At 36.5% G+C, this 24304-nt stretch overlaps 1 protein-coding gene across 1 annotated transcript; it reads left to right on the top strand.

The window, feature by feature from the left end:
* Positions 1-999: 999 nt before the first annotated feature.
* Positions 1000-18925, top strand: ODF2L (outer dense fiber of sperm tails 2 like). Its single transcript, XM_066555852.1, has 16 exons — positions 1000-1227; positions 2319-2468; positions 3973-4035; positions 4273-4344; positions 5972-6088; positions 8182-8367; positions 9350-9459; positions 10968-11103; positions 11621-11731; positions 12930-13034; positions 13638-13784; positions 14330-14386; positions 15705-15790; positions 15875-16037; positions 16954-17079; positions 17709-18925. The coding sequence occupies exons 1-16, from the start codon at positions 1123-1125 to the stop codon at positions 17835-17837; spliced, it is 1863 nt and encodes a 620-aa protein (XP_066411949.1). The 5' UTR covers positions 1000-1122; the 3' UTR covers positions 17838-18925.
* The last annotated feature ends 5379 nt before the right edge of the window (positions 18926-24304 follow it).

Here is a 24304-nt window from a genome sequence, read left to right as displayed (position 1 = left end):
CAATGGCAGCGGCGCGTTGCTCCGGCAACGGCTCCCGGCGGCGAGGAGCGGCGGGCGCCGGTGGGGACCCGCGGGAGGAGTGCTGAGCGGCACTGCCCCACTGGAGCGGTGCTGAGGGGACAGTGCTGCACAGGACAGGTGCTGAGGGGACAGTGCCCCCCTGGACCGGCGCTGAGGGGACAGTGCTTCACAGGACAGGTGCTGAGGGGACAGTGCCCCCCTGGACCGGCGCTGAGGGGACAGTGCTGCACAGGACAGGTGCTGAGGGGACAGTGTCTCGCAGGAGCGGTGCTGAGGGGACAGTGCTGCACAGGACAGGTGCTGAGGGGACAGTGTCTCGCAGGAGCGGTGCTGAGGGGACAGTGCTGCACAGGACAGGTGCTGAGGGGACAGTGCCCCACTGGAGCGGTGCTGAGGGGACAGTGCTGCACAGGAGCGGTGCTGAGGGGACAGTGCCCCCCTGGATCGGCGCTGAGGGGACAGTGCTGCACAGGACAGGCGCTGAGGGGACAGTGTCTCGCAGGAGCGGTGCTGAGGGGACAGTGCTGCACAGGACAGGCGCTGAGGGGACAGTGTCTCGCAGGAGCGGTGCTGAGGGGACAGTGCTGCACAGGACAGGCGCTGAGGGGACAGTGTCTCGCAGGAGCGGTGCTGAGGGGACACTGCCCCGTAGGACCGCTGGGGGAGCGGCTCGCGGGACACCCAGGCAGCGGGCGCGGGGGCCTTTGGTAAGGTCGGAGCCCGAGTGGGCCCGGGGCGAGGGCTGGCATTGAGTGACCTGTGCCCCTGAGCCTCCCCTCTGTGCTGGGGAGCGTGGAAGTGGGAAATTGCAGTTGCAAGCTTTACTTTGTCCTTCGAGGGTATTCAGTTTTCTGCTGTGGAAAGATTTGCTTTCTGCACACCTTGTTTGTGAATTCAGTGCTGAGCAATTGCAAATTGTGAATTCTTGTGGAAGATTTCAGGTGCATTAGCTGTGTTACATCTCTGCTGTGACTGGGATCTGCTTGGTCCAGTCCAGCAGTCCCACGGTAGTGGGAACACCCTGGCATGTTTCAGTTACTGATTCGTGGAACTCCAATATATGTTGGCATACATTGTCTTGTTATACAGCATTAAATCAAAATGTCATCATCATCAAGAGCATCCTTGTCTTTACCTGTACATGACTGTTCTGCTCCTTCCTTGGACTTTGATCTTCAGGAAAAGTTTATTCTTCACACTGTTGAGGCAAGTTCATTCTGTTCCTGTTAGGCTTGATTTTTTAAACTGCATTAGTTTTGTTAACAAGGTTAAAATATACTTCCTAGTTATAGATGTGAAGTAGGTGATATTTCAAAAACTGGCTAAGTGACAGTGCTGGACATGCAACAGTATACTGAAACTGTGGCAAAATGCATGTTCTTTTCTGCTTTTCTGCTTATATCAATTGGCTATGATAAATGTTTAATCTTCCAATGTGCTGTTTTCACTGGAAGTAATTAAATTCAAGGACTTGGTTTTGGTTGTATATCCAGGAAAAAGCTACAGAGAGTTGCACTGTGTTACACAAACTGAGGTCTGCCAGGAAATCTAAACCTGTAATAAAACAAGACACACTCATACACATATATAAAATAAAAAAAAAAACCCTCAGATGTTTGATTGTACTTATTTGCTGTCAGACACAATTGGAAAGAGAGCAGTCTGTATTCTGATTCTGCGAGGAAGTGATTGTTTAAGATGGGAACTTCCTGAATTTCTTACTCATTTTCTGCTTGGTGAAGGCATCAATCATTCTGGAGTGCTAGGGTGGAGGCAGGACAGAGGTGGTTGTAGAAGGGGTGATGACAGGTTGCTGGTACCCGATAAGGAAGTGGGGGGAATGGGATTCATTTAGGTTTTAGGTCTGATATGGCTCTGGACTTGCCATGGCATGGGCAGCATCATTTTCTTGAGCAGCTGGGCTTGGTGAGAAGCTTTTCCAGTTTGGGAAAAGAGGAAAGCCATTGCTGCCTCCAAATTGGAAGAAGTCTGCTGTGAAAAACAGCAACATTGGAATCTGAGCAGCTCGTGGCCTTCACCTTTACTGGAGGTAATATCTGCCTTTGCCTTGTGAATTAGCTGTGTTCTGTGAGCAAACTGTTTGAGGGTACATCCTGTGATATGGCAGGCTTTTATCCTTGTTGAAAGTCCTAAATGATTCTTTGATCTTTAAACTTGCTCTTAAAAGATTCTCTGGAGGAGCTGACTTGTTTTATGTTGATATCCTTGAATCAGCAATATCAGTGACCTAACTGTGAGTGAAACTAAATGTTACATAATTATGAATCCTATTTCAGGGAAAAACACGTGTGCTACCTGGAGAAACAGGAAAACTGTGTTCACTGATTCAGCCAGATAAAAAGGATTGTCACAGAACTACAAAAGCCATCCAAGATGGGAAGTGTTTTACTGATTTGAGCAAAGAATCTGACAGTCTAGAACACCAAGTAAGAAAACATGTAGGGCATAAACACAGAATTAATGGAAATGTATGTTTCTTACACTAGTCTGAAAGAAACACGTTGTTATATAATCCATATAATCTTCTTTATAAGACACATTGTGGGAAGATTTTTTTTGTTATGTCCCGTGCACTAAGAAAGTTACTAAAAATTTGAAAGGAGTTTGTTGAACTATGTCTGTTAAAACAGGAGGTGAACCTGAATGAGTTCCTGTATAAGAAGACATGTAGAACTCACATGTGGAACTAACACAGAAACCTGATAGAGTGAAGATTGTAGATTGCTTTTAAAATTAAATGTAATTTGTCATTACTGACTTTCTTAACTCTCTTTCAGAAGCTAACAAAATGGGTGTTTATTCTGAAGTCTATTTTTTAATTTTAATCTTAATTTTCAGGTTTTCATAGACATTGCTAGTTGTCTTACAAGCATGAGGCTTTCTGTTGGTCATTAAATAAAAAGAAAGTTCAAAAAGAGCAAACTGTGGGGAAGACTGTTTCCTGAGAATGGAAAGATAGTGTGATAAATTTAGATTTCCAGTCACTTCTCAGTTCTGGGAAGCCTTCTAAGTATTTTTGCTGATAAATCAGTGTCAGGCCACAAAACACCATTCCTGTTTATATATTATTTTTTGATGACAACAAATCTGATTCAGTATAGTCAGGAAAGATTAGGACTTGTACTGAATACAATATTTATAAGTTTGCTGTGCATGCAAATGTGGAAACCTGGATGCAGAATTGAGGTCCATGGATTGACTTTACAGATAGGCATGGCATCAAGATTACAGAACATTATAAGGAATGTTCATAGATGCAGGCCAGGATAAGATGAAGGAGTTCTAGTCAAATTTTGATACCAAAGTTTCCAACTTGAGTTCGTGGGTTCATCTTCTCATTAGTGAAACTAAAATGTCTTGGATTTACAGTCTGAAAGCCACACAAGCCTGCTTTTTTTAAAATAGGAAGTTGTGCACGCACACACACAGTAGGATATTTTAAAATAAATGTTTAGTTGACAATATCATGGGCACATAAATTCTACAAAGAGTTAACTCAAATTGATTTTTGTGATCTTCCACCTTATGCTTTCTAGCTCAGTCTTCAAATTCTCCTAACTGAGGCTCCTGAAAGGCTTTAGCACTTAATATTAGTCTTTGAAATATTGTGAATTCTACAAATGCTTTTACCCTTTAACCACATGCTTAAATAATACTTACCAATGGTATTTAGAGCCCTTCTAGATAAAATAAAGAAATAAATAGATGTATGGAATGACCCTGGTTTGTTTCTTCAGCTACAAAGTTCCATGCACAAAATAAATTGAATCTTTAGGTTTTAATCACCAAGTAGCTTGTGAGTATGTGAGCTTTTCTAGTCATATGTACCAGGTTTAGAAATGTAGCAAATTATATGTAACCAATTTAAAATTATTGAAAAAAAAAATCAGTTATAATCAGAATAAATTTTTAATGTTTTCTGTGTTGCAGTTAGACAGTAAAACCATTGATACTTGGATGCAGGAGCTAAGTGAAAGTGAAATTCAGAATACTGTAAGTAAATTAAAATTTGATTCTCTCTGTTCTGTGCTGAATATCTGAAATTGGCTCGTATGACCTTATAGAGTCATACAATTTCCAGTAAGAGTGGCAAAGTGGGAGCATTTGTGATTTAGCATCACAAAATGGAATCTTAGTTTTACATCTGAAATGTTCATCACTGTGCATTTCTGATGCTTTGTTGTATACAGACATTAAAATAATTTCTTTGTTGGTTTTTTTCGCATGAAGAATCTCAGGAAAAAAATACTTGAAAGGGAGAAACAGATTAAAGAACTTTCATCCATGCTCCAGTGTGAAAAAGTGAGTGATCAGTTCCATTAGAATGAATATTTTCTTCCAACATACTAGATTCCCAATTAAAAAAAATAAAAATTTTGAGTAAAACAATTATTTCAAAGACCTATGAAAAAAGTAAAATCCTGAAAGGTGTTTCCTACAGAATTATCTTCAAACCATCAAAACTATATTCAAACCAACTAAGGTGGCTTTTGACTTTTCATTTACTGATTTGGAATATTCTGGAGGAAAAGTATTTATAAGGAATAATATGGAGTAAGCTAAACAGATACTGATCACAGCTGGTTTCCATGGCTCTCTTAGGACAGGTAGTACAGACAGCAGAGCTAATATCATCAAAGGCTGGCAGGTCTGGTGAGAGCTCATTCATTCTTTGCACCAAAAAGAAGGGGCTCAGTGCAAAAACCAGCACTGAAAGGGGAGAACTTTCCTGTATAAGAGGGCACTGTAAAAGTTTGAAAGTTATTTTACAGGCAGTTTGGCAATCCCTCTTACAGATTGAATACCTCCAGGGCACTTTGTGTGCATGCCATGCAGCGTGGTTCGGTGTTAGTGAGGGACAGCATAGGCTCAGTTAAACCTTTCAGGGAGCAGCAGTGTACTATGAACATATCACTTGACTGCTGGATATTAACCTCTATTGACCAGCTGGTCATAATAGAGGAGCCTTTGGGGGCTCTTGTCATGTCTTTGCCTTTATCTTGAAGTGAAGGAGCACATTTTCATGGAAACATCTTTTTGCTTGAGAATAGAAATGCTGAACAGAAAAGACGATAAAAATTCTGGAGACCCCAATGCCATCAGACTTCAGTGTTGGTGGGATCTATGTGGCATACCATGCCCTGACTGGAGACTACCTAATGTTGGACAATTTAAGGTGCCTACCATCTGAAAGGATAAATAATTTTCTATGCTGTCCCCTTGTTTCTTCTTACATTAATTTCAATAAATGGCACTTTGATCAACACTTGACTGAATTTGCCTTTCTTACTGGTGTCTATATTGAACACTTCATCTGGTACATTCTTTTGGTCTCTTGCAGTCTATACTGATTACACGATACTTATCTACCTTATTACCTCTTACTTAGAATGAGCCAAAGGAATTAAGTTGAAAGAAATTTCATAGAATCATCTGACCTGAGTGCTGATGACATAAGTTTCCTCTTCCCTTGTGATTTACATATGCCCCAAAATTGGAGTTTGAATTAAATGTATCAATAGTTCTAATAGGAGATGAAGGTCTTTGGAATTTAATGAAGGTCAGTTCAGGTCTAGTTAGTCAGAGCACAGCTGATCAGTGTGGTTCAGTGTTAGTTATCCTGCTAGCTGGATGCCTTTCCTTAGCCTGGATGTCTGAGTTCATGCTTCCAGGCCTTATTCCTGCTACTTAAACTCAGATTAAATATTATACGTAAAATTATACATAAATTGTTTCAAGTTGGTGATTTCTGTTTAACATTAATACAGTTAGTAGCAAATTACTAATTGTGAATATACTGGTAGAGCATGTTTTTTCTTTTCCAGGTTTTGAGGACATTCAAATGTCAGTTAGAAACTACAGCATAGTAGAAAAAATACAGAGAGCATCATACAGCATTGTACAATAAATTTGTGTTTATCTTTCCTAGATCAAGATACAGAGACGGGACCACCTGTCAAAATCAGTAAAGGAAGTACAAGCTCACCTGCAGCATCAGATTGAAAGAAAAGAAGCAGAAAATTATGAATTAAAAGTGAAAATGCAGGTCAAAATATTTTTACTTGTGTTTCAGTTAATTGGGAAAAAAACCCCAAAAACAAACAAACCTGTTTTGAAATCAAATTATTGATAGAAGAAAAATCCAAAACAGTTAAAATCATAACCATTTATGTTTTGCAAGATCTGCCTGGCCACATTATTTGAATTGCAATGTTGTTTGTTGGTGTTTTTTCTTTTCTCAACTTATGCACACTTGTACAGTTCTGGTGGAGCAAAGTGAAACGTGCATAAATGTGTTTGCACTCACTTAACTGCACTGTCTAGAAGTTTCCATATGGTCAAGAGATAAGCAAGTCCCTATGGTGACTTCCTGTTCTGAGAGAACAGTGACAGCCACACCCTGTTTTTTCTTATTGTCTGTGAAGAATCAATAAGTCTCTTAATACTGACTGAAAGTAAAACACTGATGACTAATGCCTAATCTCATTTTGTTTAAAGTAGGTTAAATTATTTCCATTTTCTGTTCTAAAAAGCACAAGTTAAATTTGAGCGTTTGAATCAGTTACTGGCTTTAGAAGAAGGCAAGGAGGAGGTCATGTGTGAAAGGCTGCAGCTGTATGTGGCCTCAGAATACAGTATATGAAACTTGTCAAGAACATAGGCATGAGTGAGAAAATATTGGCTAAAAACAATGTATTTCTAATTTCCAAACTCTTTTACTAGCATGCATCCCCTGCTAATTGAATCATTTGAGATTGTTACCCAACATGTAGCAAGGCAATTTCAAATCACATGTCTACGTCTGCATAAATGTCTCATGTTTCTTTCTAAATAAAAATTGTTTTCTTGTTCTACCTAGTACAATTATAGAATTCCAACAACATTTTCATTAGATAAAATAACTTGATATGCAGCTGTATTGCCATTCAATCTCTATTTAAAAGTTTTGATCACTTTCAGAAATTGCTGAAGTCGTTTGCTAGCTTAAATCCTGGAGTTGATTTTGTTAATAACTAGACAAAAGCTTGCAAAAGCTTAGGCATTGCCCCTATGAAATCAGTTCTCAATTCGAATTTACCTCAGCCACTGGCTAATGCCCAAAGCACTTATTCTTAGCGTGATTCTGACCTCCTGTGGTTATAATGGGGGATAGCAGCTGTTTACTTACACTGACAGCTGAAATCCATACATAGACTGAAATTTTGTTTGCTATGTTTATCCACCACCTCAAGCCACATCTTTGTTTATTAGGTGCCCTGTAAGCATTTATATAGGAAAAACACTTTTTATATATTTGGGTCTTTTTTGTAATTTCCTTTTTTTTGAAGTAGTACTTCAGCTTTTCAGTGAATCCGAGTACCTGAGACCATCTTTTACTTGGAAAACCACATACATTTTGCTTTGATTCTGTAAAAGTTTTAGGCCATTAGCAGGAACTTTACTGAGAGCTACCCATAATATGCATATTTTATAGCAACTGTCAATGAGTATCTTGAATAAGGCTAGCGCATTCACAGATTCAGTAGTTAACTAGTAGTACATAATGTAGTGTCAGACCTAGGCTAAAAGGAAGGAAACAAATGCATTAATCATTCCTACAATTCAGATATTTATCACTGAACTAAGAAAGTTAACACTGCTGGCTTACATAAATTGCTGGAGTTTGGTGGAAGAATAGTAAGAGATATGAACAGGACTTACACTTGTCTTTATGAAACTAATTGTCTATTGGTAGCTTGGTCATTTTTGATAAGTGGATCTGAGATTCTCCTTGAAACAGTCTGGTATTGCTCTTAATGAATATCATCATGTAGTGTTGATACCATGCCTTGCCCGTGGAAATTCTGCGTCCGTTTGCAAGAGCACACAGACATGGTTAGATTGCTGTCTTTCCCTCTGCTCCTGCCTGCTCCTGCACCTTCTCAGCCTCTTCTTTTCATCTTTGTAATGACTTTCTCTCTGTGTTTTTCTTGCCAACTGTTGTACTTAGCTAGCTCCTTATATCAACCACAAGATTTGAGATACCAAGATTATATGGAAACAGATGTTATAAATGTAACAGCTCTTCCTAATTATTTTATAGCGCAAAATTATCTGTAAGGCTTGGAATCTGAAGAGTTGATTTTAATTATGCTGCAGACTCTAAAAAATAAAATAGCAGAGTGGAAACATCAAATTGGTGAATACAAGTGCCAGAAGTTAGCCTTAAAGGAAACAAACGAGCAAAAGAAGATAGCTCTGGAAAAAGCAATAAGGTCCCAGAAACAAAGAGCTCAATGCTTAGAAGAAGCTGTGAAAGATGTAACCTCAAAAATAAAAGAACATGTGAGTGACTATGCTATGAGCAATGTTATAATGTATTGCTTGAAATTAAACAAATGAAAGACTTTCACCTGTGGAAAATAGAAAAATTTGTTTCATTATGCTGTGCTTGTATGTCTTTTGTTTTGCTGCTCATTTCTTAAGGAAAAGGTTGCTATAGGTGTCCTGCAAGCTATTACTTTTAACTGCTTTTGTTTTGTTAAAATTTAGTGATTGTCTTAAGAGCTTGAACATTTTAAGCTGTAGGAAGCAAGAGGAGTGTCATCAGCTTTTGGTTAAACCTCTCCTGGTCTTCCTGTTAGTCCTCTGTGGATAAGCACTGACTACCTCAGGAATACAGTGTACTAACTGAGAATCCATGACTGAGGTTTGAAGTGTTAGTTTTCTTTATTTATTAATATGTGATGTCTCATGTGGTTACTTAGCTTTTAGTTTCAAAGCTGCTTGCTCTGAACCTTTTCAAAATCCAAACATAAAACTTCCTTAATCCAAGATGTTCCTTGGAATCTTGCTTTGCCTATCAATAGTTTTATCTATATTCATTTAAGGGATTTTACCTAATGCTTCATTCCTTACCCAGCTAGCATTTTTCATTCTTATAATATTTTGGCAACATTTTATTCATTTATTAATTGATATAATTTATATGTAATAGAGATATATTAAAGAGAATTTTTTTTTGGTAAGAAAAGATTGTCATCTTAAATTTTGAGATATTGTATTCTACAGTTGATATACAGTACCAGTGTTTAACTATGTCTCTGCCTTGAAAGTAAGTCTGTAGTTAGGTTTTGATTTTTTTAAATGTGGGTAATTTTGTTGGTTTTCTTTTGAGATGAGAGAAAATTTGTGTTGATTTGTACAAGGGAGATCCAATAAAACCATCTTATATTAAATACCTCTATTATCTAAAATTTGTAGAATTAAATGGCATTCTTCAGTGGCATTCTTTTGTTACATAATTTATAATTTCTGCATTCTCTAGGAAGTCAAACTGGGTGAGATACTGTCAGCTTCTGATGTCTGGAAAAACCAGCATGATAGAATAGTTGAAGAAAAGGCAATGTTAGAAGTTCAAATAGAAGATCATGAGAAGTAAGTTGCTGACCACAGCACCTTCCAAAAACATTTCCTGTCAAACCACCATAGACTGTTGGTCTTTTTTGTTTATTTAATTCTGTGGTCACAGGGTGTTGATATTTAGTAGTGCAATACTCATTGTTGACAATGTAAATGAGTTTATTAATATTTTAAAATTCTGAGCAGAATTTGGAAGTTGGAAATAAGAACAAATTTAAGATTTTTAGCCTCCTCTCTGTTGCATTTCACTTCTTTTGAAAGTTTATTCCCCTTTACCAGTAAGAAACATATTCCTTTTCCTGCATTCTTCTGATCAGCCTGAACTTGCTGGCAGCTCCTATGAGGCCTCCACATAACCACTTATCTAATAACTGATTCAAAAGCTTGAGTGTTAACCCTTTTGTTTACAGAATAGAAAAAGGTTCTTTGTCTTGTAAGTCCTACTTCAGACTAGTGATGGCCAAATTATTTCAGTTCCACTAATGTCTGACCTCAGTAGAGGATAGAGAAGGGTTCCTCTCAGATGCCATTCGAACAGTTCACTCATGTAAGGAAAAGCAGAACAAAATTATCCAACCTTATTTAAATTACACAGTCAAATCTTAATGTACGTGAAGGATATGTTATTTTTTGAGCAGACAATGACAAATGTCCTTTTACCATTTCTGTTGTTAGAAATATAGACTATAATTTAAACCAGCAAAAGAAACTGTTAGATGCCTTTATTCTAGGTCCAAGATAATGTTTATTTCACAGAGATCTTGATTCATGCTCAAGTATTTAACAGCTCACATTAAAATGGCTTAAGTATTTTGCTTTTGTACCAGAAAATCTGGCTTTTCTGAAAATATTTGCAGCAGATTTTAAAATTTAACCACAGGGCAGGTAGATGACATCAGTCCAGAAATCTGTCTAGCCCATTGTTGGTCCAGTGTATATAGGAAGGCATCTAAGAAAGAACAAATACTCATTCTGCTTCCAGCTGGTTTTTGCTGTTTTCGTTTCAGCTGAAAATACAAGTCTTTACTTGAAATGTGCCATTCTAACAAGACTTGTTCTACTACGCAGTGTGTGGCTGACTAAACAGCAAAGCAAATTTTGTGAACTTTATTAACCAAAAAAAAGCAAAAAATGAGGCCTAGCACAGTTTGCTGCTTTTAATAATAGAAAGTAACATTCCTAAAGTAGCTAATGAGTGTTCTTAGTAGGACATTATGTGATATGCCCTATAAATTCAGTATAATTATATTTTGTACAGTGTGCATATGCATAGTTCTCTTGGAAGTATCATTTGGTGTTCTATAACTGAGCTAAGACACCTTCCTTGGAGTAGAAACTCTCCTCTTGCAGAGAGTTTATTTCAGAATATAAGCAGATAATCCTTTCTTTGGATGCATAAATGCATTCTCCCTTTTATATATATATATATATTATGAAGGGGAATGTGTTAAGGTTCAGTTTAATTTTCATAGTGAGAGTTTTGGAAGCATTGTGTAATATAGAGAACTTGCCTGTCTTACAAGTCAGATCCGAGGCCTGATGGAAGACATGGAAAGAAGGGAGAAATGGAGAAGAAACTCAGAAAAGGAAATTCTTGGAAAGCTAAATTCTGTTAACTCTGAAAATGAAAATATTTACCTTGAAAACAAAAAATTAAAGGTGAGATTATAAATCATTGTTGAATGGCTATACATTTCTCACACATTAATGAAGCAACTATATTAATTCTCTTTTGACCTTTTGTCTAGAGACCCCAGACCTGCAGAATAAGTTTGCCATCCGTTTATAATAGTAAGGACAAATGAGATACTGAAAATTCTCCAGTGGAAATTTGTGGCAAATCTAGGAACAGAGTTGTCTGATGATATATCTGCTTAATCCGAATGCTGTTTATTTTACTGTCAATAACTGCACAATTTCTTAAGTAGAAATTGTTCTTTTATGTTTGTTAAACTTTCAAATGAAAGAACTGAGTTTAATTTCAATTTTGAAAGAGTTTGCAGGTTTTATCATCTGATATAAGTGTTCTGATGAGCTGACAAATGAACTATAGACTATCATTTTTGTTTGACAGGAAAAATACTTACATCACTCTTCCTAGTGCCAGTCACTTGCTGGTAATATATTGTAGAATGTAACACTCTTAACATTTTTATATTTTCTATTTTTGATCAAGGCTTCCCTTGCTACATTGGAGAAAAGTACAGCATCTGTTGAATATGAGTTGCTTCATCTTCAAGAAAAAGCAAAGCTACAGGAAAACCTTGTAGAACACAGTAAAAATGAGGTGACTTACCATGTTTGAAATCTTCAAGTGTTTTTTTTTTAATTTGTAAGCCATTTTGAGGAAATGATAAAGGTTTTGTTTGTAATAAATCCATTTTGTTGTCATGGGGATTGTAGTATTTTTGTAATATTGAGTATGAAAGAAGAAATTGCTATTACAGACCATATGGAAGAATAGTCTCCACACAGTTACAGGTACACATTGTCTGTACTGAATTGTGTGAAGCCCACTTGAAGCTCATTGAAGCCAACAAGACAAGATTGCTTTGACAAGATTTGCTTGCTAAAAAGCGGGTTAGTGACCCAGTAAACCAGATGTTTAAAAAGTTTGACTCTGATGTCTTCAGTGGATATACTGATGATATTTTACCTCTACTTGGCCATGTTTTATCTTCATGTTCCTAAGAGCATATCAGTATTCAAGTAAGCTCAAGAAATCCAAGTTCATTCAAGAAATATATATTAAGGTTATGAGTATAGGGTTATATGAGTTGTTTTATTTCAGTGGGGAAATCCACAAAGAAATACCAGCGAAACAAATAAATCAAACTTATAATGGGCTTTTTATCAATTCATTTTTTGTATTTGACTTCATTCACACAGAAGTTTTAGAACATTGATTCAAATATGTGTCTATTTATGCTATAGTATAGACACAATTTCATTGACATTCTTCACTTACTGATTTTTTTTTTAATCACTGACAAGAGAAAAGAAAGACATAATACAAAATCTAGAGTAGAGCCAGAGAGCCTTGTCTTTGGAATGCCTCATCATAATTAAAGTTGCTGCCAGCTTCAAGATGGTAGATGTAGTTCCAAGTAACAGCCAGTCTTAAGCAGTGAGTGGAGTGAATTCTCTAGGTCAGGGCTGTAGTGACTCCAGATGGGAAGTGTCAGTGACAGCTGTTATTTGGGGACAGAGGTGTGAGTTACACTGGCTGTTTCTACAGCACAGCTGTAGCTCATTCTGCATTGCTCATAACACACTGCTGATATGACAGTGCTCTTTACCTGGTAACCAATTTGTACTTCCTGTGACAAGTAGGGTAATGAAAATAAATAACTTCAAATAATAAATTTTGAGATACTGCTTAGAAGTCAGAGGTTTTCCTTTATGCTTCATACTAATGATTCTACCTTTTCTATATTTAAATGAAGGACCTTGCAAATGTATGTGAATAATGTATGTTGTCCTAGGTACAAAAAAGACAAATTGCTGTGGAAGAATTGAAATCCAGATATGAAACAGTCTTAAATGAAAACAAAAAAATAACAGAAAACAAATGCTTAGAAGCAGATAAGGTAAGTTTTTCAGTAGTAAAGAATGTTTCCAAATAATTCTGTAGAACACAGATCTTTTCTACATTTTTGTGATCTTGTTAGAAGTCACAAGGTACTGTCTCTTGGTTTTAAATTTCTGAGTTTTACTGACTGCTATCTAAAGCTGGTGCTTTTTGGATACTACACAATTGCAAACAATGGAGCAATGATTTCTAGTGCAATTACTAAGTATTTTGGCTACTATTTTAGAATTGCAGAATTCCTTTATCACTTTCAAAAGTATGATTTTATCATTGATGATTTTGAAACTATCTTTTTGACAGAACAGTTGTGAAAGTTGCACATGGAAGCAAACGTATTATAAGTTCTTTTCTTTTTAACTAACAGTTAAGATTGACTCCATACAAAGATGAGTTATAAATTTTTCAGCAGATGGAGCTGAACACTGGAAGACAGCACATTCTTAAGTATCAGAAAAGAACTTGTATCTTTTTCAGTATTTTATAAAATAGGTGACATATTGTATAGAATTTTAGCTTTATTACCTACATGAAAATCCATTACGTATTACAATTAATTTATGGTTTTACATTTACATTTTTCTCCTGTGATGCTACTATGCAGGTGAGGCACAAAATGGAGGCTGAGTTAAAGGAGTTAGAACATGTTTGTGACTTGCTGAAAGCAGCTGAGGAAAATCAGCAAAAACTTCTGGCCTGGGAAAGGATCTGTGCACAGAAATGCAAAACCCTCAGGGAGCTGGAGCTTCAGGTGGTTAGAACATGCTAATTTCTAAAGATAAATGAGAAAATTACGTGGTAAAATGTCACTGGGGCATTTTCCTATTGGTGTGTGTGACAGTGGTGAGGTTTCCTTTGTTATTTTCTTCATAAATCAAAATTTCTGTGGAAATCATCATAAATCAATTTCTGTGGAAATCAGATAATGCAAATAAAACTATTGCCAACTGTATTTATGTGAATTCATTATGTGATAAGGCTTGTAACTTTTATAATGAATATATTTTTGATCTTTTTGAATTCTTATGTCCTGAGATGTGTTGCAGAATTCTTCCCTGGAAATGAATGCAAGTCTAGATAATTTTTGTATTTAGTAGAACAATTTAATTCTACATTAGTTTTGTTTTTAATGGCAAATTTATAAACCATACAATATTTAATTAGATAAATTATATTCTTCATGATGTATAACATTTTAAAATTTTTTAGTTGAGTAAGTACTTTTAAAATATGCTTTAATAGGATAATTGCAATTTTTAGCTGTATTTAACACTAATGCTTGTATTTTCTCTAAAGCCTGAAAATGAATTTTCCTGGACTTTTTTTTTCTCTGACATCAATTTCTATGGCAGGGTAGGTTTGGGGTTTTTTTGTTATTGTTTTTTGTCTTTATTTTAATGTGCTTTTAAGTTAGAAGAGCATAAATGACAAAGATTTTTAAGTTAGTAGGGTGGGAAAGGGGCCTATCCTGCTATGTCAGTAGGAAAACTACAGCTGAAGTAATGTGAGTCTCTGTGGTCCTACAGACTTTATATAAAACATTGCTCTTGATTTTTGATTCTTCCAGGAATGTTCATAAACTCTTAAATCAAGTACTTAAACAATAATTAATTTTGAGGTGCAAAATTTATACATCATATAAAATGATGAATGTCATTTTAATTAACTACATGTTTACTTGAAAAAGTGGAGAAGAACCTCTTAAGTATAGCAAAATAATTGGGAATATAATCACTAGTCTGGTGGAACAGTAGTTAAATTTCAGCATTAAGTCTTGGTGATTGATGTACTTTACCCTTGACTCTATGACCAGAATTTAGGAAAATTCATTTTGGAGCAATTGCTCCTTCTGCAGAAAACCTCTCCTGGGTTCATCTGGACTAATTTCTGCTACTACCAGTGTGCTGCTACCTGAACAGCCTGCAATTCTGATAAACACAATCAGGCAGATGAGCTCAAATTGCTGGATGGGACTGCCTGAGGTAGTCCAAAGAATGGTGCTGCTCACCCCTGTAAATGATGGCACCCACAGGCTGTTGATGTGCCTGTTTATTGCTAACATGCTGCTGATGGGTGCAACAAGGAGCAATAATCTTATTGCTACTGAGATTTGAAGGAAAATGTGTAAAAGTTTAGCACTCTGGATTCTGGGCTGGAGAAGACTGTCTTCTTCTTCATCAGCTTCTGCTGCTGATGTATCTTTTTTCACGAACTTGTCTTTTTTCACATTCTATGCATTCCGAAATTCTTCGGCTGTGCTGCACTGTTCTCCTGTGATAACCATATGTGTATGAAGTGTTATTTGTATGCTTCCTGTGACTGTAGTGTGAGGGAGCCTTTTTAGCTGGCCCTGATACACAAGGCTGCATGGGCAGCACATGGAGTTTTTTAGGACTTTGTTACATAGGGGGTTTTCAGCCTTAAAGTGTTCATACAAAATTTTAGTCTCCAACTTTAGCTGTATTTTACTAATTTAAGATAATTTTACAAGGTACAATAATGCAAGATAATATTTACTTGATTATAGTATAGCATTTGTCTGAATAAATATAGCATTTATCTGAAATTACAGTTAAATTTTTTGATGGATTTTAATAGACAGACTTACTTGACTCCATTAAGATCCTGTATACAGGTCTCTTCAACTAGAAACAAATTATCATTTTCACAGGATAACCATAGTGTAACTTCTATGGGCAATCTTTACTTAGAAGAAGAGATCTGTAACATTCAGAAGAAATATGGAGATCTTCAAAGGTAATTTGAAGAATCTGATCAAAATTCATTACTACACTTTTCTGCTGTAGTGAATTTTAATGCACTTATCTGTTTTGTGTAAAGACACTTAGGACAGATGGAATATCAGAATGAAGAACTTGCTCACCAGCTCAGGAAAGAAGATGAGAGTCTTCAGAGCAGTAAATTGCAGCTTGAAGAGAAAATTGCAGAATATAATGCATTGACCAGACAACTTGAATCTGCTTTGGAAGAAGGGAGAAAAATGGTATTGGTGATTTAATACATCTCTCAATCTTGTTTTCTACTTTCTATTTAAAAATGACATTAAAAATGAGCTTGAGAAAAGTTATGGGACAAGACTATTTTGCATGTAGGGAGAACTACTAAAAATTACTGTGAATTTCTGCATGTTTAAGTAAGGATGGAACAATTCAATTTCTTTATCAAGTTTGGATACTATGGAAGTAAATACCAAGTTTCAATTTGCCAATGTTTTATGATCTTTTTTTTAATTGACAAATCAAAATTCTTTAACCACCTTATATTAAATCCCACACATATGGCAAAAAGTTTCTGTACAAAAGCTTAATCTTACTTTTTCTTTGTATTAAATGCCCACAAGAATGTTGGTGTTGAAATCCTTCTCCTTTTAGAGGAAGATTTTGCATTCTTTCTATATTAAGCAGAATATTATAATTTATAGAAATTATGCAAACAATCTATCAAAAAATTCAAGAGGAAATGTAGGAATTTACATTGTAGTGAATTATATTAGTTTAATCAGAAAAAATGTAATTTCAGATTGAAAATGTAGAAATAACCATCTGATTTTTTTCACTACTGAAGATATTTCTTTGGTTTTCAGAAAACTAAAATTTTGGCTTAACTTGAAAATAAGCTAAAAATTCTTCCACTCCCACTGTATTACTTTTTTTTTTTCCCAAATTGAAACAGCTTTCAAATTTAGCCAGAATATTTCTCAGGTTTGTTAAATACCTGTGCATGTGAAATAAGTTAAGTATTCAATTAAAGATTAGGAAATAGAGCTATTAATGTTAAGAGATAAGAAAATAATTTTATTTGGGTTTTAAGAGTAAATATATATGTAATACATATATAATTTATAAATACATTGTGTGTATATATATATATATATCCTTTCTTTCTCATTACTTTTATAGGTAGCTGAAGAATGGGAAAAAATATCATACAAAGAACAAGCCTTTCAGACAAAACTGCTACTTCTTGAAGCTGAAGTGAGAAAGAAGCAAGAAGAAAAAAAACAACTCCTCTTCTTATTTCACCATGTGAGTAAATAATGCTGTTTGTGATTCAAGAAATCACTTGCCATTTACAAAAACAAGTTCCTTTTACTGAAAACACACTACTAATACAGTTGAGACACACTTTTCAGAGCAGTAAATGAGTTCAACTTGACAATATACTTTGTACATTGACATTTCCCACCAACCTCACAGAAGTCCAGTCTAACTAAATCACTTGAATAATATTGAATTTACAACTCTTACTCAGTTGAGTTTTCCCTGCAAGACAAAAATAAAGTATGAAGTTGTAATTTCCCTCAGATCAATTGTGTTCAGTAAGCATATCTACATTTGATTAGGTGCATAACAATACTATAATGATGTAGTGATAGCTTGTTTTTCTTTCCTGAGTTAATGCCAGTAATCTGAATTTATAATTTTTATAAATTATTGTAGGGCTTTTTTTGATTTAAGTCTATCCAAACATGTTCAGTTTGGTCCTGACTGAACATAAATAAAAGCTTCAATCCTTTGAAGCTTTAACACCTTTGCTTTTGTGGAACCTCTGAAAACATTTACAGGTAAACAAAGCTATAAAAATTAGGTTCTTTGTGTCTTGATTGATTTATATTTTGTTTCTAAGTTTCTGTGCATTTTTCTTTTTTCATTAGAATGAAAAGCACCATGAAGTACATTTGAAAGAGCTGGAGACCAGCCTACAGAAGTCAGTGATCAAGAACCAGAGCATCCGGAATTATTTGCAGTTTTTGAAAGATGCATATGTAACAATGTTTGGCTGAATTCTTTAATCTATTTTATAGTAGAGAAACTTGTCAGGATTGAGCTCCCAGTCTTGTTGGAGGCAAAGCCATTGAGGCCTTACACTATTTTAACAGATTAAATTTTTTGATGTTAATTCTTCCCTAGGAAGACATCTGTTGTGGGCAGGAGAAACAGGAGAGCCACTGCTGTTTCCCAGTGGCTGGGCACACGTGGGGAATGGAGCTGGTGTTGCTGACAGAAACCTTTGTGTTCTCCATGGCACAGCAGGGCAAAGCCAAGTGCATGGCAGCAGCAGCAGGTGTGTATGTGTGGGGTATGCACACAATGGGTCTGTGAATGTCCTGGCCTGTAAAATCTTACCTGAGTCCTTTTAGTCCATGGTAAATGCAGGTGATCACAGATTATCTTTCAATTCAATGATATCTAACCTATTAAAACAGGCAAAAATTGAGATCATTAGATTCATTCTCTTTCTTCCCCTGCAGTTTAGCCCCAGTATAGCCCTACACTACATGGGAGAGTTGCCACCACAAGGCTGTCCCATCCAGCCACTTTTCTCTACATCTCATCATTATGCTCAGGAATACACTATAGTAGTATTTTAAAAATATGAGTAGAAAAAATTTTTAGATAGAGGTATAGTTTAAGCTCTGAATGTGCTGATATACCCTGGTGACACAGCTCCAGTGAGATATTTAAGTATTTGTCTGAGTTCCAGAGCTGCTGTTCAATAAGATGGCTTGTGCCTCAAGTAAAACACATGTAAATATTCAGCTGATACAGGATTATACAAGAAAAAATTCCTGGTTTAATTTCAGTTCTAAATTCTAGTAAGTTTTGTAGATATATGCTATGTTTTTTTAAAATAGTACATTCAGTTAAATATGTGATTTACAATTGTTACTTAAATAATATGTATTTTTTGACCAAAACTTTAAGTTTGTTTATGCATAGGCAATACCCATTCTATTTCATTATTAGTTGTTAGTAATGTGTTGAATACGGACCTTTTATTTGCAAATGCTTATCCATCTTAACAAATACTGATGTGTGCTAATGATCTATTTCTGTGCACTTTTTAAAAATAAAATTGTTATTTATTCTATATGACATGTTAGTAGCAAATATTTATTTTAAATTTGGGGGTTTGCATTACACACACAAACATTTGGATTCATTTAGTTCTGATTGTGCTACTTCTATCAAAAAACCTTTTTGAAAGTCAACATGTATGATGGAAAGAGTTCAGAAATAAATTGTTCAATCCAGTGCATGAGTGGTTTCCAGAGCTCATACTGAAAAACTGTACACCTTTCATTAGATTTTGGTTTTTTCCTTTTTAGTTTATTTTGTTTCTTTTTGTGGTTCTCCATTACCTTTTTGTTTGTGTGGGTTTTTTTTTCATGGTAGAAATAGGGCTGATAGTCACAAGGATAATTTAGTTTTTCTCAGCTCCGTTTTGAACTGGTGTTAGCTTATCATGTCTTATGCATTTAAAAACTTAATTTAGGACAAGTTATTGTGGATTGTTTCTTTCTAATAAATGAAATAATAAAATTTTGTCTAACTACTGAGGGATCTAGCGTTTACTTGAGATTGCTGCTTGTATTTTTAGTAACTGTGTAATATACAGCTAAATTAGTTCTTGCCTTGTTCATTTTGTAGTATAGAATTCTGTATGCTCTGCCACAAAATTCTTGGATATAGCTCTACTGATTTGACTGCATTTTGGGATTCTACTATTTTTCTTCAAAGCAATTTATACCATCTGCATCACGTCGCAAAGTGACACAGTTTTACAGTAAGAAATAGACTAATTATGCTTGCTTTTGGGGATGTTGTCATCTCTAACAATTTTAGAAGCCTTTGGTAAGGATGGTTTTGCCACCATCTCACATCTCAGCCTTTTTTCCAATGTGATTTTAATTTGTCATTTCCCAAAAAAAAAAAAGGTGAACATGCTGTTGCAGTTTTCAAATACAGTCAGATTAAACCTCTTATAGCTGTAAGTATGGACAGAAAAAGTACAAAACCCAAAGTTCCTGGTCCATGCTGTACTTGCTTTTATTATATTTTTGATAAGATACTGTTCTGTCACAGGCCCCTTAGCAAGCAGGAATGTTTCTCTTCTGCTGTGCAGAAAGTCCTTGGCCAGAAAAGCAGTAAAACCCAGAGATTCTGTATAAAAGTTTGACCATGCTTTCAGTGATGAGCTCTTCCAACAGAAAGAGATTTTAGCTGGTTAACAACAGAGCAGAGAAAGAAAAAAGATTCAAACACTACATTCTATACCCCAGTTTATTCAGACTTCCTAGTAGGAAGCCATTTTTACTGTAGGCTTACTAAGGTACACAGTCAAATGTACACTATGTGTGTTGTAGAATTTTTTTGATTTTGAAAGGATTTTGTAGTAATTTTTTGCAGAAGCTGGCTCAGTATGATCCAAGGTATGTAAGAGAGCCCATGGCTGAACTGATGCCAAGTGTTCTTGTAAACCAAATCAAAGCCACCTGCAGTGTTACAATATCCCCCCCTATCCTATATCTTGCTTTATTGCTTTATTTGCTACCCATGTTAATTAATTTGTTCTTTTTTTTTTTTTTTTTTTTGCTGTGGAGTTTTCCAGGAACGACTTCAGTCTGATTGCTATGGATCTGCTTTGAAATCAGTTTATTGAGACTATGGCAGCAGAATATGCACAGTTTAAAAGGATACTTCAGTTCTTGACTGGTCTGCACACACAGAAGGTAGCTAGGAGTTAAGGAGCTGTTAGGGTGAGGATGAGTGTGCTCAAACCCCTCATGAGCAGTGTGCTCCTGCTGGCCAGGCAGGCATCAGCTGGGCAGGAATACACTGGCTCTGGGAAGCACATCTGACTGTTGCTAGTAGCTTTCAAAACCACATTTTAAAATGTGATTCAGAGATGACACCACATTTGAACCTGTAGGGTGCCCTTTTGTCAGCGTGGGATACACTGCTGCACACATTTCATAATGGGACAGGATTTCAGAGTTACAATAAGTGAAGTGATTTGAGGTTGTGACAGATTCACTTTAGCTAGTACATTTCCATATTCTATTATAATTTTTTTGCTTTAATTAGTTAAAATTGTAAGCATGTAGAGTCCTGAAACTGGCAGATCTTAAAAAGCTGACCAGGATTCCCTACTCCCTACTGCAATCTGATATGCTTTAGATTTGAAAGTGTCTGGGAACACACAATTTAAACCAAAGAGCATAAGTCTAGGGCTTCTTGGGACCCTACACCTTTAATCCTGTCTGCCAAGTAGTTTATTTGTGGCTTCAGTTTGACAAAAGATATTTTTTGTTTCCTGTCTATGTCCCAAAAGCTGCTATAAATTCTCCTGTAGGTTGAAGTCTTTCCAGTAAGAGCAGAGATACTCAATTTTGTACCAGACACATGACTCCCTGGGGGATATCTTTATAGAAGGTACACAGTGATCACTGAGCTCCGTATGGATGAGTCCTCAGTGGAATGTGATGGGTTACTAGCCCAGCAATCCTTTTGAGAAGTTCTTTTGCCTATTTAATAGTGAATGAAATCAGCATTTGGGTATCTGGGAAAGTTTGGGGAGGGACTGCAGCTCAAAGTGTCTTCTGTTACAAACATGTCCTGTATTCTGACTCAGAAAACAGCCAGATTAGACTTTTTGTGACAAAATCACTTTGTTGATGATCTTCCTTCAGGAGAAGTGACCTGGTTTCCTCTACTGATGAGCTGTTTAGCAGTGCAACATCTGTATGCAGCTCTTTCTGCTCTGGGGGGCCTAGAGCTGGCCAGCACAAACAGGGATCAAAGCAGGGCCCCATTGGAAAGGGTTGTGCAGCATGTGAAGTAGACACAATGATTTCATATAGATTTTTTTTTCTCTTCAGTTTCCTGTTGATCACTTTAGGTTAACATAGCTCAAACTTGTATCTTAAGGCCAGAAAATTGGGAGCACTGTGTTGATGTCCACTAAATGGGAATTTAAGCAGTAAAAAACATGAAATTATTGCAGTCATGCAGGTCGTGCATTTGAATTCAGAATATTTTCCTGTCTACTTCCGGCTGAACAGCAATCACACAGCAGCTGTCACTCAGTAGTAAAGCTTCCAAAAGTTGAAGGTGGCCTATTTTATATTGCCATCCATATCTATCTGCACCCTTCACTCAGGATTTCTGATATAATGCTGTTGGCTTTCAACCTTTAAATAAGGCTGTTACAGCTACTAAGAGTCCAAAGGCAAATCATCCTAGTGATAAGTAAATAATCCCCCCTCAGAGAAATCTAGTGCTTTTAAAAAGCTGGGTTTATGTGGAACATTATATGTTTCCAGAAAGTAACTGACTTTTTTTCTTTGAGTGTTTGACAGACCAGATCAAATACCTGATTAACATATTGTAATGCTTTCTTGGCACATTAATCTATTTAATTTGAAAGCAATAGGGAAAAAGTAGATACTTTTATGTGTGGAGACTGCTGCAATCCTGCCTCCCTCTTGCACCAGGATAAACATAGCATTTTGTTGGCTGTAAAACCGTACCTTCCAATTTATTGACAACATAAATATTTCATGTGCCACTCTGACTTTCGGTAGTGCTACTAAAAATTGAAACCAGGTCTTACTGGTTAGGTTTTACATGCTTTTCATCCAGTTCAATCTTTCAAACAGATCTTTGATAACGTCTAATTTCTAGAGCAGCTGTTAAAGATCCAACAACCATTTCCCAATCTCCCATCAACGTTTCAGGCATGTGGAGCCCTTGTTCATTATCATTGTGACCGCATTCCTATTCTTAGCAAAGCTTCTCCTTTGCAGAGCAGCAGCCTACTCTGCTGTGGCAACAGTCCACTTACTAATTTACAACTCCACCCACTAAATGCCACTGTGAATTATAAACTACTGAAGTAAACCATGTATTTTTAACAGCCTCAATTTTACCATCATGGCTGTTTATAAAAGTCAAAGACTTTTTTGAAGCGCAAAAATGCTAAGTTGGCATTTCAGGTTGTTCTCAGGACATTCACTGTTCCTTCACAGTAAGGTTTTCCCTTCTTCCCTCTCCTTGAGAAAATCAGTATATTAATATGCTGCAAAACACAAACTGGTTTATATTAACATTTCACTCTCTTTCTAGAGGAAAAAATCTGGAGAAATCTGAAGAAAGAGCCAAACTTAGGATCTTTTAATTATTTCTGCAAATCCTTTGCAAGAGTGGAAAAAATATCCAGTTTCTTTCCATTTCAAATAAATTTCCTTCTTTTATTAAGTCTTGTATTATTAATATTATGGTTCAGAAGAAATTTCTCATGGATATTTATGAATAGACAAAAATGGAGTTCAAGTTCTGTGAGTGTTTGTCCTAGGGTGACGTTATGATGCTTGTATCCCCATTCATGTCTTCTGTTTATGCTGGATATTATGTTCTGTGCCTTTAAGACTGGCTCTGAAGAATGAAAGTTTTGTTTGGGTTTTCTTATCAGCCTGGCAGGACACAGACAGGCAGTACTTAGTGCTCTTTTGCTTTCTTGCTTTTGCTTTTTGCTTTGCTCCATCTGTCACTCTTGCTTCTGCTTGCTTTTGCTTCTGCTTGTTAACTAGTTTAGCTAAACAGTTCAAATTTCTTCCTGGACTGTTTCTCCTTTCCTTTTTTTCGACCATCTTGAACCTGCTCTGGACTGGGACCTGGGAACACCGAGAGTTTGCACCTTGTGGCTGCAGCAGTTGCCCCAGCGCCAGAGGGACCGATAACAGAGCGACCACCCCCAAGAGAGACTTTCTGAATTTGTCATCTTTTTCAGAGTGGTGTCATCTGGTATTGTTCATTCTGTGTGCTGGGGGGTGCTGTGCCTGTTAAATAAACAGGTTCTTTCCACTTCTCCCTGAGGAATTCTTCCCGGACTGGCTGGGGGGAGGGGCCATGTGGGTTTGCTTTCTGGAGGGGCCCCCTTTGGAAATTCTCTACCAAATTTGCTCTAAACCAGGACAGTGTTCAAATATCTAATGACGTTTACTGTTGCCGTTCCAATCCTTTGTAACTCAATGCAGTTACAGCCAAGCACCAACATATTGTAAAGCATGTGTGATACAGGAATAGACATTTATATATTTCTTTGCATACTTGTATTTCATGGGAGATTTCCCCAGACAGGAGCATTCAGAGGTGGTAGCCCTGTGGATTTCTCTTTCAGTGTGCACATGTAATAATGAAGGGGAAATCTTGTCTTCTAGTGACATGTTTCTAATAGACCCATCATTCCAAGATCTAAACCAAAAAGAAGCCCAACAGAATGAAATAAATCCCAGCAGCAGAAACAAAAATTCCATGCTGCTGTGTAGCACAAGATAATCTTTGAATCCTCCTAGGTACTGTTTGTGGATAGCATTCTTGGCAGGGTTCCACTCATGAACTTAATGTGTTTAAGCACTACTCCCATCTGCTAGGGATACTGGGGACACTGATACTGCAGTTCCTAATT

This window comes from Molothrus aeneus, chromosome 9 (assembly GCF_037042795.1).
Source record: "Molothrus aeneus isolate 106 chromosome 9, BPBGC_Maene_1.0, whole genome shotgun sequence".
In the NCBI taxonomy this organism is placed as follows: domain Eukaryota; kingdom Metazoa; phylum Chordata; class Aves; order Passeriformes; family Icteridae; genus Molothrus; species Molothrus aeneus.
Note: the sequence above shows the minus strand (reverse complement) of the source record. Positions and strands in the feature narration are given on the sequence as shown.

Coding starts and splice junctions, on each gene's coding strand:
- ODF2L (XM_066555852.1), top strand. CDS start 1,123: ATGTCATCATCATCAAGAGCATCCTTGTCTTTACCTGTACATGACTGT. Junction 2,469..3,972: donor CTGACAGTCTAGAACACCAA/GTAAGAAAACAT, acceptor TCTGTGTTGCAG/TTAGACAGTAAAACCATTGA. Junction 6,089..8,181: donor AATTAAAAGTGAAAATGCAG/GTCAAAATATTT, acceptor ATTATGCTGCAG/ACTCTAAAAAATAAAATAGC.